General features: G+C 63.4%; 2 protein-coding genes and 1 long non-coding RNA gene across 11 annotated transcripts in view; 1 reads left to right on the forward strand and 2 right to left on the reverse strand.

Annotated features, from left to right (window-relative positions):
- DEAF1 (DEAF1 transcription factor) overlaps positions 1-5693 on the reverse strand; it is a 29256-nt gene extending 23563 nt beyond the window's left edge. For all 3 annotated transcript variants that reach the window (XR_015157769.1, XM_086384231.1, XM_086384230.1), the window contains exons 1-5: positions 5383-5693; positions 2907-3004; positions 1486-1615; positions 1079-1225; positions 115-254 (exon numbers count right to left, since the gene is read on the reverse strand). Coding sequence is in view for 2 of the 3 variants with exons in the window: in XM_086384231.1 (XP_086240357.1) it covers positions 115-254; positions 1079-1225; positions 1486-1615; positions 2907-3004; positions 5383-5671 (804 nt within the window). In the remaining variant the exon portion in view is untranslated. The remainder of the gene's footprint in view (positions 1-114; positions 255-1078; positions 1226-1485; positions 1616-2906; positions 3005-5382) is intronic.
- Positions 5694-5842: 149 nt separating this feature from the next.
- TMEM80 (transmembrane protein 80) lies at positions 5843-11342 on the forward strand. Of its 7 annotated transcripts, none has more exons than XR_015157767.1 (7): positions 6455-6500; positions 8507-8526; positions 9278-9371; positions 9460-9552; positions 9643-10216; positions 10424-10629; positions 11173-11342. XR_015157767.1 is itself a non-coding variant. In XM_086384228.1 (7 exons), the coding sequence occupies exons 2-6, from the start codon at positions 7654-7656 to the stop codon at positions 10627-10629; spliced, it is 423 nt and encodes a 140-aa protein (XP_086240354.1). In that variant the 5' UTR covers positions 6455-6500; positions 7524-7653; the 3' UTR covers positions 11173-11342. The 7 variants fall into 7 exon arrangements, 5 of the variants coding, with proteins under 5 accessions (XP_086240353.1, XP_086240355.1, XP_086240354.1 ...); XM_086384228.1 differs by lacking the exon at positions 9643-10216 and adding an exon at positions 7524-7663; XM_086384227.1 differs by lacking the exons at positions 6455-6500; positions 9643-10216 and adding an exon at positions 5843-6387.
- LOC147341644 (uncharacterized) lies at positions 8106-9311 on the reverse strand. Its single transcript, XR_015157772.1, has 2 exons — positions 9173-9311; positions 8106-8448 (listed from the first exon to the last, which is right to left on the reverse strand). It is a non-coding gene; the product is annotated as an uncharacterized LOC147341644 (long non-coding RNA).
- Positions 11343-12625: the final 1283 nt, after the last annotated feature.

Here is a 12625-nt window from a genome sequence, read left to right on the forward strand (position 1 = left end):
AGCAAGTAAGTGGAGGACTCAAACGATATCTGTCTGACTCTGGCCTGTGGGCCTTCAGAGCCCCGTAGCTGGCACCCTGGGAGGCGGGAGGTGGGGAGGTGAGCGCTGGGGTACCTGGATGAGGCACTGCAGTGGCCGCCCCGCATAGCGGATGCTCCTCTTCCAGTCTTTGCTGCTAGCCCTTCCTGCCATGGCTTCAAACTCGGTGGGGCTGTACCAGTTCTCCCCCTGCTTGATACAGCGACCCCGGCCTCCTGAAAGGACAGGCCACCTGCTGTGCTCCCTGCTCACACCAGGCCAACTGCCCCCTTGCACCCCGCCATGAACCCACACCCGCGGGCATTGCATCTGACCACATGCCCAAGCATCCACCTGATGCCCTGGGCACCATGCCTCGACCCCCTCCCTCGTGGAGCTGATGACCTCTGCCCACTTGCAGAGCTTCCTGCCGACCGGACACCAAGTGGACCCAAGACCTCAGGAAACATGGTCTGGGCCTACGGCCCCCTCAAAGTGCCTGTTTGTTTGACTAGTCTATGCCATTACAGCCTTCCTTGACCTCAGCTTATGTGGAGGCTGCAGACCCACCTGGGCCCACCCCTCACTTACCTGGGCCCGCCCCTCGCCCACCTGGGCCCACCCACATCCTCCTGGGCCCGCCCCTCGCCCACCTGGGCCCACCCACATCCTCCTGGGCCCGCCCCTAGCCCACCTGGGCCCAGCCACATCCTCCTGGGCCCGCCCCCACCCACCTGGGCCCGCCCCTGCCCACCTGGGCCCACCCACATCCTCCTGGGCCCGCCCCCCCACCCACCTGGGCCCACCCACATCCTCCTGGGCCCGCCCACATCCTTCAGAGCCCGCCCCCCGCCCACCTGGGCCCACCCACATCCTCCTGGGCCCGCCCCCCGCCCACCTGGGCCCATCCACATCCTCCTGGGCCCGCCCCCTGCCCACCTGGGCCCACCCACATCCTCCAGGGCCCGCCCCCTGCCCACCTGGGCCCACCCACATCCTCCAGGGCCTGCCCCCCGCCCACCTGGGCCCACCCACATCCTCCTGGGCCGCCCCCACCCACCTGAGCCAAGCCTGCTCTTGTATAAGGTGCCGCTGATGTTGCGGCAGCGCACGGGCAGCTCGCTGTCGTACACCGACGGGTCCCAGTTGTACTTGGTGCCACCCTTCTCTTGACCGGGAGCCAGAGGAGTGGGAGGAGACTGAGGTCCTTGAGCAAAGAAAGCACCGTGAGAGACCCTAAGCACAGCCTGGACCACAGGGAAGCACAGGGACAGCTCGACTCTCACAGGTCCTCCTCAGCTCAGCACCCCGCCCCCACAATCCTGGGCAACTCTCACTGCCTGGAACATTTTCTACTTAATCAGTATTCGATATTCAAGTTCCCCACAAAACACAGAAGCTCACCCAGGAATACACAGCAGCCCAGGGGGCACTTGGCCCCGGAGGCCTGGAGTGGGCAGACGGTACCTGGGGTGAGAGGGGCTGCAGGTGCCTTCAGCCCGGCGGTCTCCACGATGCTGCCGTCCGTGTGCACGACGATAAGTGTGGCCTTCTCGGGGTTCAGGCTGTCCCCAATCTGAAGGGCTGTCCTGCCCGACTGCAGGACAGAACACCCACTGTCTCAGAGACAGCCGCGGCACCCCTCTGTACCAGGCTGTGGTCCCCCAGACAGGTTCCAGATGACACCACCCCCAGGGGGGCCTCTTTCAGACACTGAGCCAAGACCAACCAGAGGCGAGGTCTGCGTGGCCCCGAGCAAATGCTCATGTGGCTTGTCCAAATTAAGGGATAAACACGCTTCCGGCACAGGAAAGGCCCTTTCTTCTGCCTGGAAAGCTCTCACGAGGTCACAGGTCTCAAGGGACGGTCTCCAAGAGGCCAAGTCCATTGGTACAGGAGCCAAGATCCGGTTGGTATGGGACCTGTTCTCATGCCCAAGTCCCACGCAGAGAAGGGGCCTCCCAAGCCACACTGCCCACACGCCTCCCCACGGGCCTGTATGCTGCTGTGACCTCAACTGCCTCCCCCCGGCCAGTGAGACACCCCACTGCCCGTGAGGAAGCCGAGCCCACCCCGACTGCCCCCAGGCACACCTCACGGCCTCACCCAGATAGCCCTGCAGTGGACTAGGGACCCTGCACACCGAGGTCTGGGACGTGCTCCTGCTACCACGCTGAGAGGGAAGCACCGAGGCAGAGGCCTTTGCTCCTCTCTGAAAACGCTGCCTTCACACCAGAGGAGGTGAGGAGTCGACCGCGGGGCTGAGGGCCCCCACCCATAGGCACACGCACACCCGGCCTGCTCTCACAGACCTGCGGGGTCACTGCCTCAGTCAGGGCGTCGGCCCTGCGTGAGTGTGAATCGCTGGACTCGTGCGACTCTGGAGCAGAAAAGCAGAACGTTTTGTGCTGGTTCGAGAGCCACAAAGGGTCTTTCTAATGAGGCAGGCGGGACGTGCAGAAACTCGAGCCGCCCTCTCCCTGTCGGTGTCCAGGAAGGTCACACCAGATTCCGGGCCTTCCTGTCGTCAGAGCCTGTGGACGCGGGCGCCCTAACTTCCTGACCCTTAGGACCAGAGAGCCCGCTGTTGGGTCGGATACCGGCCCGAGGCACGGAGCTGCTGCCTGGCTACCGGCCGGTGTCTCTGGGCACCAGAGCATATAAACCCACGCTCTTAAACCTGCGTCCCCGAGGCCTCCACTGACCTGCCGCCCTCACACTCGCGAGTGAGCTTCCTGCCAGTCGCTGTCCCAGTGACAACTTTGCTTCAAGTGTACAGACCCCCAGGCGTGCTCCCGCTCCCCCCGGGGAGCTCGGCGGAGGGCGGGCTCAGGGTCCCCGGGGAACGGGCCACCCTCCTTGGGCCGGAATTGGCCCTAGTGTCTTACCAGCACGTGGCCTGAGAGCGAGGCCGCATTCGCCACAGACGTGGTAAAGACGTTGTCTGCCGAGGCACCCACGTTGGCTACTGTCACGGTGGTCACCTCTGCAACACAGGAGCCTGACTCAGCGCCTGGCTGGAGCCAGAGGCCACCAGGGGACGGGGTGGTGGGCAGTTGCCACGGCAGGTCCCTGAACTGCCAAGGGAGGCCTAACCCTGGGCATGAAATGCCCGACCAATGTTTCCAGAACACAGTCTGATAGACCTGATCCTTCCAAGGATAAGAGGCTACCTCTCCATCCCCGCAGAGCCTGTCACGCACGGTGAAGACCCACTGAGCTGGTCACAGCTCTGCCAAACTGCCGTGGCCTTGTGCTCCCTCCTGGGGAAAAAAAAAACCACCCAGAAGGAGCTTCTCAGACCCCAGAGTCCCGTCCCTTGTTGTGGGGACCCTCCCAGACCCCACGGGTCAGCACGGTTCTGGCTGAGGTCCATCCCTCCCTCCCCCTCCATCACCTCGACGTGCCACTGACCTCTTCTTCCTGAAACCCATCAGACCTGTCGGTGCCCCCCGCCCCCCAACATGGAGCCTGGCCCCTCCCAGCAGCCTGCGTACCCCACCTCCCTGCACCGCCCCCCCACAACCCACACCTGATGGGCTGCCCTGACAGCCTTCCCCTGATGCTCGCCCCACTTCAGGGGTGGCACCGCGTTCCAGAATGTCCCAAGCCTAGCTGGGCCTGTGCCTGGCAGAGGTGCTCAGATTGAGAGAGGGTCCCGCACAACCTGTCAACCTGTGCTCACTGAATTGCTCTGAAAATCCCTCTCCCGTGTGTCTTCTCCACCGTTTCCCAGGGAGCCTGGGGCTAAGGGGCCTGAGCCCATGCTCAGGTCTACACAGCTGGCCAGCAGCCCAGAGGAGGCAGCCTCACCCAGCACACGTCCTGTTGAGCTACTGAAACCCAGGAGTCACCTGACCTCAGTAACTCACAACAAACAAGTTTTAACACACTCAAAAAACACAACTATAAAACTGTGCAAGGAAAAAAACAAACACCTGACATTGGGGCTTCCCCGGTGGCTCAAAAAGAACCCACCTGCCAGCGCAGGAGACAGATTCGACCCCTGGTCTGGGCAGATCCCACACGCAGCAGGGCAGGTGAGCCCATGCATCACAACTACTGAGCCCAGGAGGTGCAACCACCGAAGCCGACACACCCCAAGGCCGACCTCCGCAACAAGAGGAGCCGCTGGAACAAGAGACCTGTGCACCACCGCTGGACAGCAGGCTCCACTCACAGCCAGCGGCGAAGCAGCAGCAAAGCCCGCGCAGCGATAAAGATCCAGCAAAATCGAAAGTCAAAAATTAAAAAAAACCTGATGCAACACATTTCTTTGATATTAGGACAAACAGCATCATAGTTCTTTTCCGCCTTCAGAAAGATGTGTGCATATAACATAAACCTGAAGAAAAGTCTAAGTATTCAAGATCTCAATGTTAAACCAATTTAGCAACGAAAGTGGAACCCTTGTTTAAGGGCCACAAACCCTTCTTCCCATGCTTCTGCGAGAATCCCGAAACACCACAGTACAGGCAGACGAGAGGCAAGGCGGGCAGCGGGGGAGCTGGCCCCACCCAGCACCTCCAGCGCCAGATAAACGCAGGAGAACCTGGATGCGGAGGCCGCTGTCCAGTTCTGAAACCCACGAAGTTCCTTCTGGAAGAACAGCCCCAGGACACTCCCCAAAGGTTCCAGCGCCTGGCTCTGTGGGCCAACAGGGAGCCTCACGTGGGAGGGACCGTCACTTGGGAAAGTCTCTACCTCCTTCAGGATGGTGTCCCAGGGAGGCACAACCTCTAAAGGGCGCTTTGGGGCGTGGCTCAGGAACCTTGAGAATGAGCATGTTCTGTTCATCAAGAACAAAAACGTGGAAGGGAAGACCCATCAAGGAAACGGGCGGGGGGGGGGGGGGGCGGTCATGGGGACAGGCCAGAGGGGGCACTGAGGAACAGGGTCCTGGCCTCTAGAGCCACTGCCCCCAACGCTTGCGGGCTCTCCCTGGCTGAGCACGCCTCACTCCCCAGGGCTCGAGTGCCATCTGGACCCGGCCAGCAGGATTCTAGGTGACCAGATACGCCCATCCCCGCGCTTCTCCAGGACAGGACCTGGGTCTGACCCCCGTGTCACCAGCAACCAGGACATAAGGAAGGGAGAACGGGCAGGGCAAGAGGCAGGTGCTGAGAAGGTTCCGGAAAGAACGCAATCCTGAAAGGAGGTAAAGGCGTTCAGGGAGCAAGTGTGCGGCAGGAAAGGGCCGGGGCGCTCCCCGGGGCAGGTGTGCAGGGACCACGGGGCACACGACGTGCGTGCGCGGATGTGCTGGGCAGAGGCAGGGCAGGTGTGCGCGGGGGACGAGACAGCAGGGCGGGCGCGCGGCAGGTGCGGGCAGGTGGGCGCGAACCGCGGGCGGCCGGCACTTGCCTGCGAAGGCGGCGGCCGCGGCGGCCTCGTCGGGGCCCGGCAGGGCCTCGGCGCCCATGTCCATGTGCCCGGGCTCGGCGGCCATCACCGCCACGGCCGTCACCCGCCGCGTCTCGCGCTCCGACTCCGAGTCTCCGTCCTCCTCCGAGTCCTCGTCCCTGCTGAGCACCGGCTCCTCCGCCTCGCCTCCCGCCGCGGCCGCGGCCGCCGCCGCCACAGCGGCCGCGGCCGCCACCGCCGCCGCCTCGGCCAGGCCCAGCTGCTTGGCGGCCGAGTCCGAGTCCTCCATCCGGACTCCGCCGAGCCCGCCCGAAGGCTCCGGCCGGGGCCGCCCGAAGGCCGGGACAGAGCCCGAAGCGCGCCGCCCGAGGAGGCCGCCCGAGCCGGGCCGAGCCGAGCCGAGCCTTCCAGAGGAGGGTCGCCCGAACCGAGCCGAGCTGAACCGAGCCGACCCGAGGCCGCCCGAGGCCGGCTGCCGAGCCGAGCCGGCGCCACCCGAACAGGAGCCGAACCGGCACGAAGCGGCCCGATCGAGCCAAGCCGAGGCCTGCAGTCCAGAAACGACGAGGGCCGACTTGGGCCGAAGTGGGCCGAAGTGCGGAGCCGAGTCAGCCCGAATTGGTCCGAGGCCGCCCGAGGGTTTCCGAACGACTCCGCGCCAGTCCTTCTCCGCGCTCAGGAGGCCGCGCCGGCGTGTCCTCAGCCGGCGAAGGCACCTACTGTGAAGCCGACTCTGCCGGCCTCCGACGCGGCGGGGCCCGGCCTAGAAACTTGCGCCACCGGCTCCGCCCGCCTAGGGAGCCGAGCCCGCCCGAGGAGGAGCCGAGAGGAGCCGAACGCTCCCGAGCCGGGATCCTCTCGCGTCTCGGCTCGCCTCCTCCTCCTGGCCGAAAGTGCCCGAGCGCTGTCGGACAGGCTAATCGGGCCTCGGCCACGGTTCGGAATCAAGCCCCGAAACGCGGCGCCGTCGAGCCCCTTCGGGAGCAGAAGCGAAAATGGCCGAAGGTATTCCGTTCGAGTCCCGCGCCGAGAGGCTGCCGGGATCGCGGCGGACTCGGTGGGCGGGGCGGGCAGGAGCGGGGCGGGGCCCGGGGGCAAGATGGCGGCCCCGCGGCGAGGTGAGCGGCTGGCGGCGCCTGAGGGGCGGGGGCGGGAGGTCCCGGAGGGCCCCCCGGGGGAGCGGTCCGCTTGGCTCGGTTCTTCCCGGTGCGGGGACACCTCGCGCGTGTTATTAACCAGTGGACTCAGCGTGTTCACTAGGTGAGGCCGCCGCCCGCAGAGCCGGCCCCGGGCCCGCGGCCGTGCGGTCCCGGCTCCCCCGGGCGACGCGCCGCGCCCCTCGACCCAGACGGGCGCCGCTGTGCTTCTCGGCCAGCAGCGAGCGGGACGGCTTGGTCTGAGGCCGGGAGGCGGGGGCTCCCCGGTTCGGCTCGGCCTGGCCCGGCGGCGCCCTTCGCCGGGGCCCGTGCGAAGTCCGGGCGGCCGGGGCGCTCGACCCGAGGGAAGAGCCGTTTCCGCACCGCCGTCCGGGCCCGGGGGTCTGGAGCGCCGAGCCCGCCGGCGGCGCTGTCCGCGCTCTGAGCGCCCGCCGGGCTTTCCAGCCGCGGAGTTCCAAAGCGCGGACTGGTGCCGGGCCGCCGGTCTGAAGTTTGCACGTTCTCATGCGGTGATAATCGCGTTCCCACTAGGGCACGGTCCCTTCACACCCTTCCTGTGTCACCAAAGGGAGGACGTTTGTTCTCTTTGCTTCTGCATCCAACTTCTGACAAGTGGCTCAGACTGTAAAGACTCCGCTTGCAGTCGACCCGGGTTCGATCCCTGGGTCGGGAAGATCCCCTGGAGAAGGGAATGGCAACCCACTCCAGTACTCTTGTCTGGAGAATCCTATGGACAGAGGAGCCTGGCGGGCTACAGTGTCTATGGGGTCACAAAAAGTCGGACACGACTGAGTGACTAACATGGACACCTGCTCACAGCCGCATTGTTATTGCAGTAGATCATTGACAAAAATGTGAAGTCCTAAAAGCCCGGGCTGTCTTGTCAGAATGAGCCTCTTTCTGTAGATCGAAAATTATTGGAACACCGTAGCTACCCTTGCCGTTCATTGTTTAAATCCCAAATAGCTGACGGGTTTTCTACAGCGTATTTTCCCTGAGCCCCACCATCTCAGTCTGTAACAATGATCAGGCGGCAGATCTGAAGGTCTGCAGCGCACTGTCAAGAGAAGGATCGGAAGAGAGGAAACTCCTGATTAGCGAGAAGTCCACCCAGATGGTGACAGGTAGTGAGGCCTCCGAGCTTCCCCGGGCTTGGGAAACAGTGCATCCGGCTTAGAGCCCACTCTTCCTGTATGGCCACGCGGGTTTTATTAATGATGGGGCTGGCACCCGCCTTGGCTCCCTGCACTCAGCACCTGCTGCTTCTCTGTCGCTCATGTCCCGTTCCAACCACTTAAGACCTCTATCCAAGTGAGACTCCCTAGAGGACCTCGGATCTGCCCAGGGAGCAGGGTCTAACCCTTTGATGTCCCCCAGAGCTCACTCAGGCCAAAGGTTTCTCTCTTGCCTGCTTGGGACTAAGGAGGATGTGGTGTGGGACAGAGCACCATCCCACCTGCTGCTGGCAGATTCTGAGGCCCACACTCATCTCACGATGCAGGGAGAATGCATAACTGCTGTGTGGTGGGAAGGGGTGGAAAGAACTTGGATTGCTGGCTTAGAAAATGCTTATTTGGGGAGAGATTTAATTTTATGAATAAAATTCCAGAGAAAAGCAAATGTCTCTTATCAACTGCAAAGACCTGAATGAGAAAAGGTCTTCATCTGCACACGCGTGGCCAGGTGCAGAAGCCACAGGAGACAAGAAAGTTGCGGGTCTGGCTCCTCCCCGGCGATGGAGCAGATCCCTCTGTCCTGGCCTTTGGTGTTGAGCGTGCGTCCGGGCTTCACCTTGTCAGGACGCCCTGCCTCCCCGCCTTAGGTTCAGCACAGCAGGTGGTCAGATCCTCCTTGGAGGGATGACGGGTGCAGAGGTGTCGGAAAGGAGCCTCGCTGTGGGCCAGTGATGCTGGACAACAGAACAGGCCAAGACTTGGGGCCTCCCTGACTGGTTCCTTCTCTTCCAGGGAAAGCTTCCTCTACGGTGGTATCCTGCTGCTCTGTCCCCTGGCCCTCTGTCAGCCCAGGACCCAGGCCTCCACACAGGGCACCTGCAGTTGGCTCCTGGCTCCTGCTTTTTGCTCCTTTAAGCCCCACCACCACCTCTCTTGTGGGTTCTGAATTGGGGGGGGGGCATCCTCTGCCAGGTGGAGAGAGTTGACAGACCTACTCCACCACTGCCTCCTGCTCAGCCCCACGCTGCCAGCTGCCTGACTCCCACTCAGGAGGCACAGGAAACTGAAAACCCTCGCCTGGAACACTTAGAGAAATGACAAGTGTTTGGAGCTGAGCAAAGCTCTGGGCAAAAAATTTAACTGTCCCCCCGCCCCCATCCCTCAAAGAAAGACATTTTCTTTGAAGAAAATGAGGAAAAGTTATTTTCTGCTTTCAGTCTTATAACTGGGACCCAGATCAGGGTGATGCACTTGGGAAAGCCCAGGAAGCTGAGGCTTTCAGCCTACGGTCACCAGAGGTGTGCTGGGTCCTCAGGCGACAATGTCCCGGGAGGGAAGGCCAGCCCCGCCCCCCATCCCACAGGGGTCCTGCCAGGCGAGGCGGCACTGGAAGCCTGGCAGGGGCTGGTGGTCAGGTCTCCATGGCCACCCGCAGGGGCCTGGGCTGGACCTACCCACCTGCAGGGCCTCCGAACAGACGTCAGAGCCTCCTGTTGGCCTCCCTGGGGCGGGTGCCCCGGCAGGGCTGTCTGCTGGGCCTGAGAGTCCTTAACCGCTGGCCAGCTCTCGTCGCTCCCGCTGCAGATGCTGCTCTGTCTGAGTGGAACGTACTACGCCCTGTATTTCCTAGCTACGCTCCTGCTGCTCGTGTATAAAAGTGAGTCACGCGGAAAGAGGCAGCGCGAAGGTGTGGGCGCCCTGGCGCCTGTGACGAGACCTCTGCTCTGTTGCTGGTTTGTCTCCAGGTCAGGTTTTCACTTATCCTCACAGTTGCCTGGTCCTCGACCTGACTCTGCTGTTTCTGATGGGGATTCTGGAAGCGATTCGGTTATATTTCGGTGAGTTGACTGAAAACCATATAGTCCTTGAGACACCAGCGTTGCTAGCTTCACATGGAACCTTTACACACGCATCACTTTGTACCACAGTTCGTCTCCTAAGGCCCCACAGCGTAGAAGCCCTGATAGAACTGCGTCCCCGTCCCCGCTTCACAGCTCACCGCCAGCGCCCGGGCCTCCCCACTCCCGGTCGCAGGCACACAGACACAAGCTCATCTCTCAAAGGAGGTCACGCTGTGTGTTCCCCTCCTGCTCCAGAGCGGCGGATAGACGAGAACAGCGGGCACAGCTGGGGCCCCGAGCATGTGACGCGGGAGGGGGGTGGGTGAGAACGGCCTCTGCCCCCGCCCTGTCTCCCGGTGCCCCTCACCCCCGGGGCCCCTGGGGCGTCTTCTGCGCCCCCACCGGGGGCGGCTGGAGGTGAGCGTCCTACGTGCCTGCCGCTGGGTTATGAGACGTGCAGCCGCTTCGTCGTCTTGTGAGTGTGTGTGACATCTTCCAGAATGACAGCGTAGAGGAAAACGGTTTTGGAGATTTTAAAGAAAATCCTCTCAGTCCATGTGGAATTAGGAAAAGCTGTCAGAAGACAGTTGGGATCACTTTCAGAAATCTAGACTGCTGCTGCCCCACCACTGCTGACCTGGAGACCCACAGCTGGGCCTCAGTGAGAGCACTTCCCTCCCCTGTGATGGTCACTCATGTGGGCACTCCTGTCCCCCGTGATGGTCACTCGGGGTCGCCCCCTGACACCCTCGGATGCCCCATGACAGTCAGAAACTGGCTCTGGTCTCACAGCTGTGCCACCAGGGCCCTCCCAGGCGCCCATGTCCAGAAGGCCCTGCCCGCCCATCACGTCTGTTCTGCTCTCCAGGGACCACAGGCAACCTGATGGAGGCTGAGGTGCTGCTGGCCGCCAGCCTGGTCCTCACCGTGGGCAGCGCCCTGCTGTCTGCCTACTTCCTGCTCTGGCAGACCCTGGTACTGCGTGCGGACTCGGCCCTTGGCGCCCCGCTCCTGGCACTCCACGGCCTGGAGGCCGTGCTGCAGGTGGTGGCCATTGCTGCCTTCGTCAGCTAGGTGAGCAGTGCCAGCCCCGTGGGACAGCCCTGGACAGGAGCCCTCCTCAGGGCAGGTGGTCCCCCGCTGTCCCCTCGAGCAGGAAGGGCATCTTTGTGCTCACCGGCCCCAGTGTTAGAGAGACTGTGTGTTTGCGGTGGGGTGTGCGTGGCAGAGGTGGGGCTGGGCACCAGGGCAGAAGAGAGTGCTGCGGCAGGGGCCCTGGGCAGGCTCGGGGGACAGGGTGGGGGTGGAACCTGAGAGGGTTCCGGTTCTGGCTGGTGATCCCTGGGGTGCAGAGGGGGTTGAGGCCCTTCGGAAAGCAGGCGGCCAGGTCAGAGCCTCCCAGGGTCCAAGGCGCCCCACCCCAGGCAGGGGCTGCGGCTCTCTGCTCCCCCTGCAGCTGCAGGGCAGCCTGGGGGTCCTGGGCTCTGCCTCCCACAGGAGGTACTCGCGGGCTGCCTAGTCCCCCTTTCCCCGGGGGTGCTGAGGAAAGGTGATCTGGACGCTGCAGACCTGCGGGAGCTGGCGGCAGCGTTCTCTGGGGATTTGTGCCATTCACAGATCCTCGGTGAGTGTTCCCGGGAGGAATCTGAGCTGGTGTTTTCTAGTGACCTTCCTGCGTTTGTTTCAGTTGCACATCTTCTCTGTTTCGAATAACACTGTGTTTGAATATCTGGATATTTTCTCTTCGTTGTATCTTTAAAATAAAGGAACGTCTGTACCTCCCTGAACTGCCCCTGACTGAAGCCACCTGCCTCCAGGCTTCTCCCTCCACCCAGGTCAGGTCCATCAGGGCCCAGGCCCAGCAGCTCTGGAGCAGCACTCCGCCGGCCTGGGCCTCCTCGGGGCTGGCCTCAGAGAGGGGGGCCGAATTATCACCCCACTGGTCTTGTCCTCAGGGCCGAGTGGGCACGGGAGCGCCTCTCTGCCCCCTGACTCCTTGGGCTCAGCACCCGTGAGCACCTGTAACCCGAGGGCATGCGAGGCGCCCTCCTGCGGAGTCCCACCCCCTGCACCCCGCGTACGCTCCGGAAGCCTCCGAGGATGCCACAGCCGCTCCCTGTGGCAAGATGCCTGATGCCTTCCGGGTTTGCGACCCTCCTGAGGATCTGGGCCAGGCCCTAGACACCCCCATCGGTTTGGCCACAGGTCACTCCATGTTGGAGGTAGCCACAGGCAGTCTGGGACTCCAGGCTCCCAGCAGCATCCTTGAGGGGGTCAGTTCTGCTCTGAAGAGCAGAGGGTGCCCACCTCGGCAGCTCCCTTCTCCCGTTTTGCCTGTTCAGGCTCAGCCTCCAGGAAGAGCGGGCGAGGGCAGGCTTGCCTTCCCCTTGGGGTTGTCAGCAGATGGGGAGAATCAGGAAGCCAGGGCTCGCCAGGGCTCAGGGGCAGGGCTGGGCCGGAGGACGAAGCCACTCCCTGCACCCCTGTGCAAGCTAGCCTGGAACCCCAGGCCATGGGCAGGGAGGTCCCCACAGTGTGGGAAGGGGCAGTGCCACCGACATTCCAGGACAGGTGCCTCCTCCCCCGGGGCTTCCTGGCAAGCTGCCCGGCTCTCCTCGACCCTGGGACTCCGGCGCCCCACACACGCTTTCCTGCTTCCCCCACCCAGGAACAGTAGGAGAGCCCTGGGGGCGCCTGCCCTCCTCTTCACTTCCTCTTCACCCAGCTTGGTGGGCAGCAGCATCCTGGGGGGGTCAGCTCAGGAGGAGGAAAGACAACTACCGGCAGAGCTTGCGGCCTGGCCTGAGGCCGGGGGTCGCTGCCTGTAGCGCCTTCACGCCGACTGCCCGGCCACTCAAGGACAGCCTGGGCCATAGGCATCCCAACCCCCGCCAAGGAACAACCCCACCCCTCACGGAGTGCCCACCTGGGCTGGGCAGCGTGCAGAAAGACTTTAGGAGGACGCCTCTCCACCCCCCCCACCTGACCGGCTCAGGGCACAGGACTGCAGGGTCTCTGGCCAATGGCCCTATCTTGGAGACTGGCGCCCCCTCCAGACCAGAGGGGCACC

The sequence above is a fragment of the Bos grunniens genome, chromosome 29, assembly GCF_055505025.1.
Source record: "Bos grunniens cultivar Pamir isolate PY7600 chromosome 29, Bosgru_T2T1.0, whole genome shotgun sequence".
NCBI classification, from domain to species: Eukaryota; Metazoa; Chordata; class Mammalia; order Artiodactyla; family Bovidae; genus Bos; species Bos grunniens.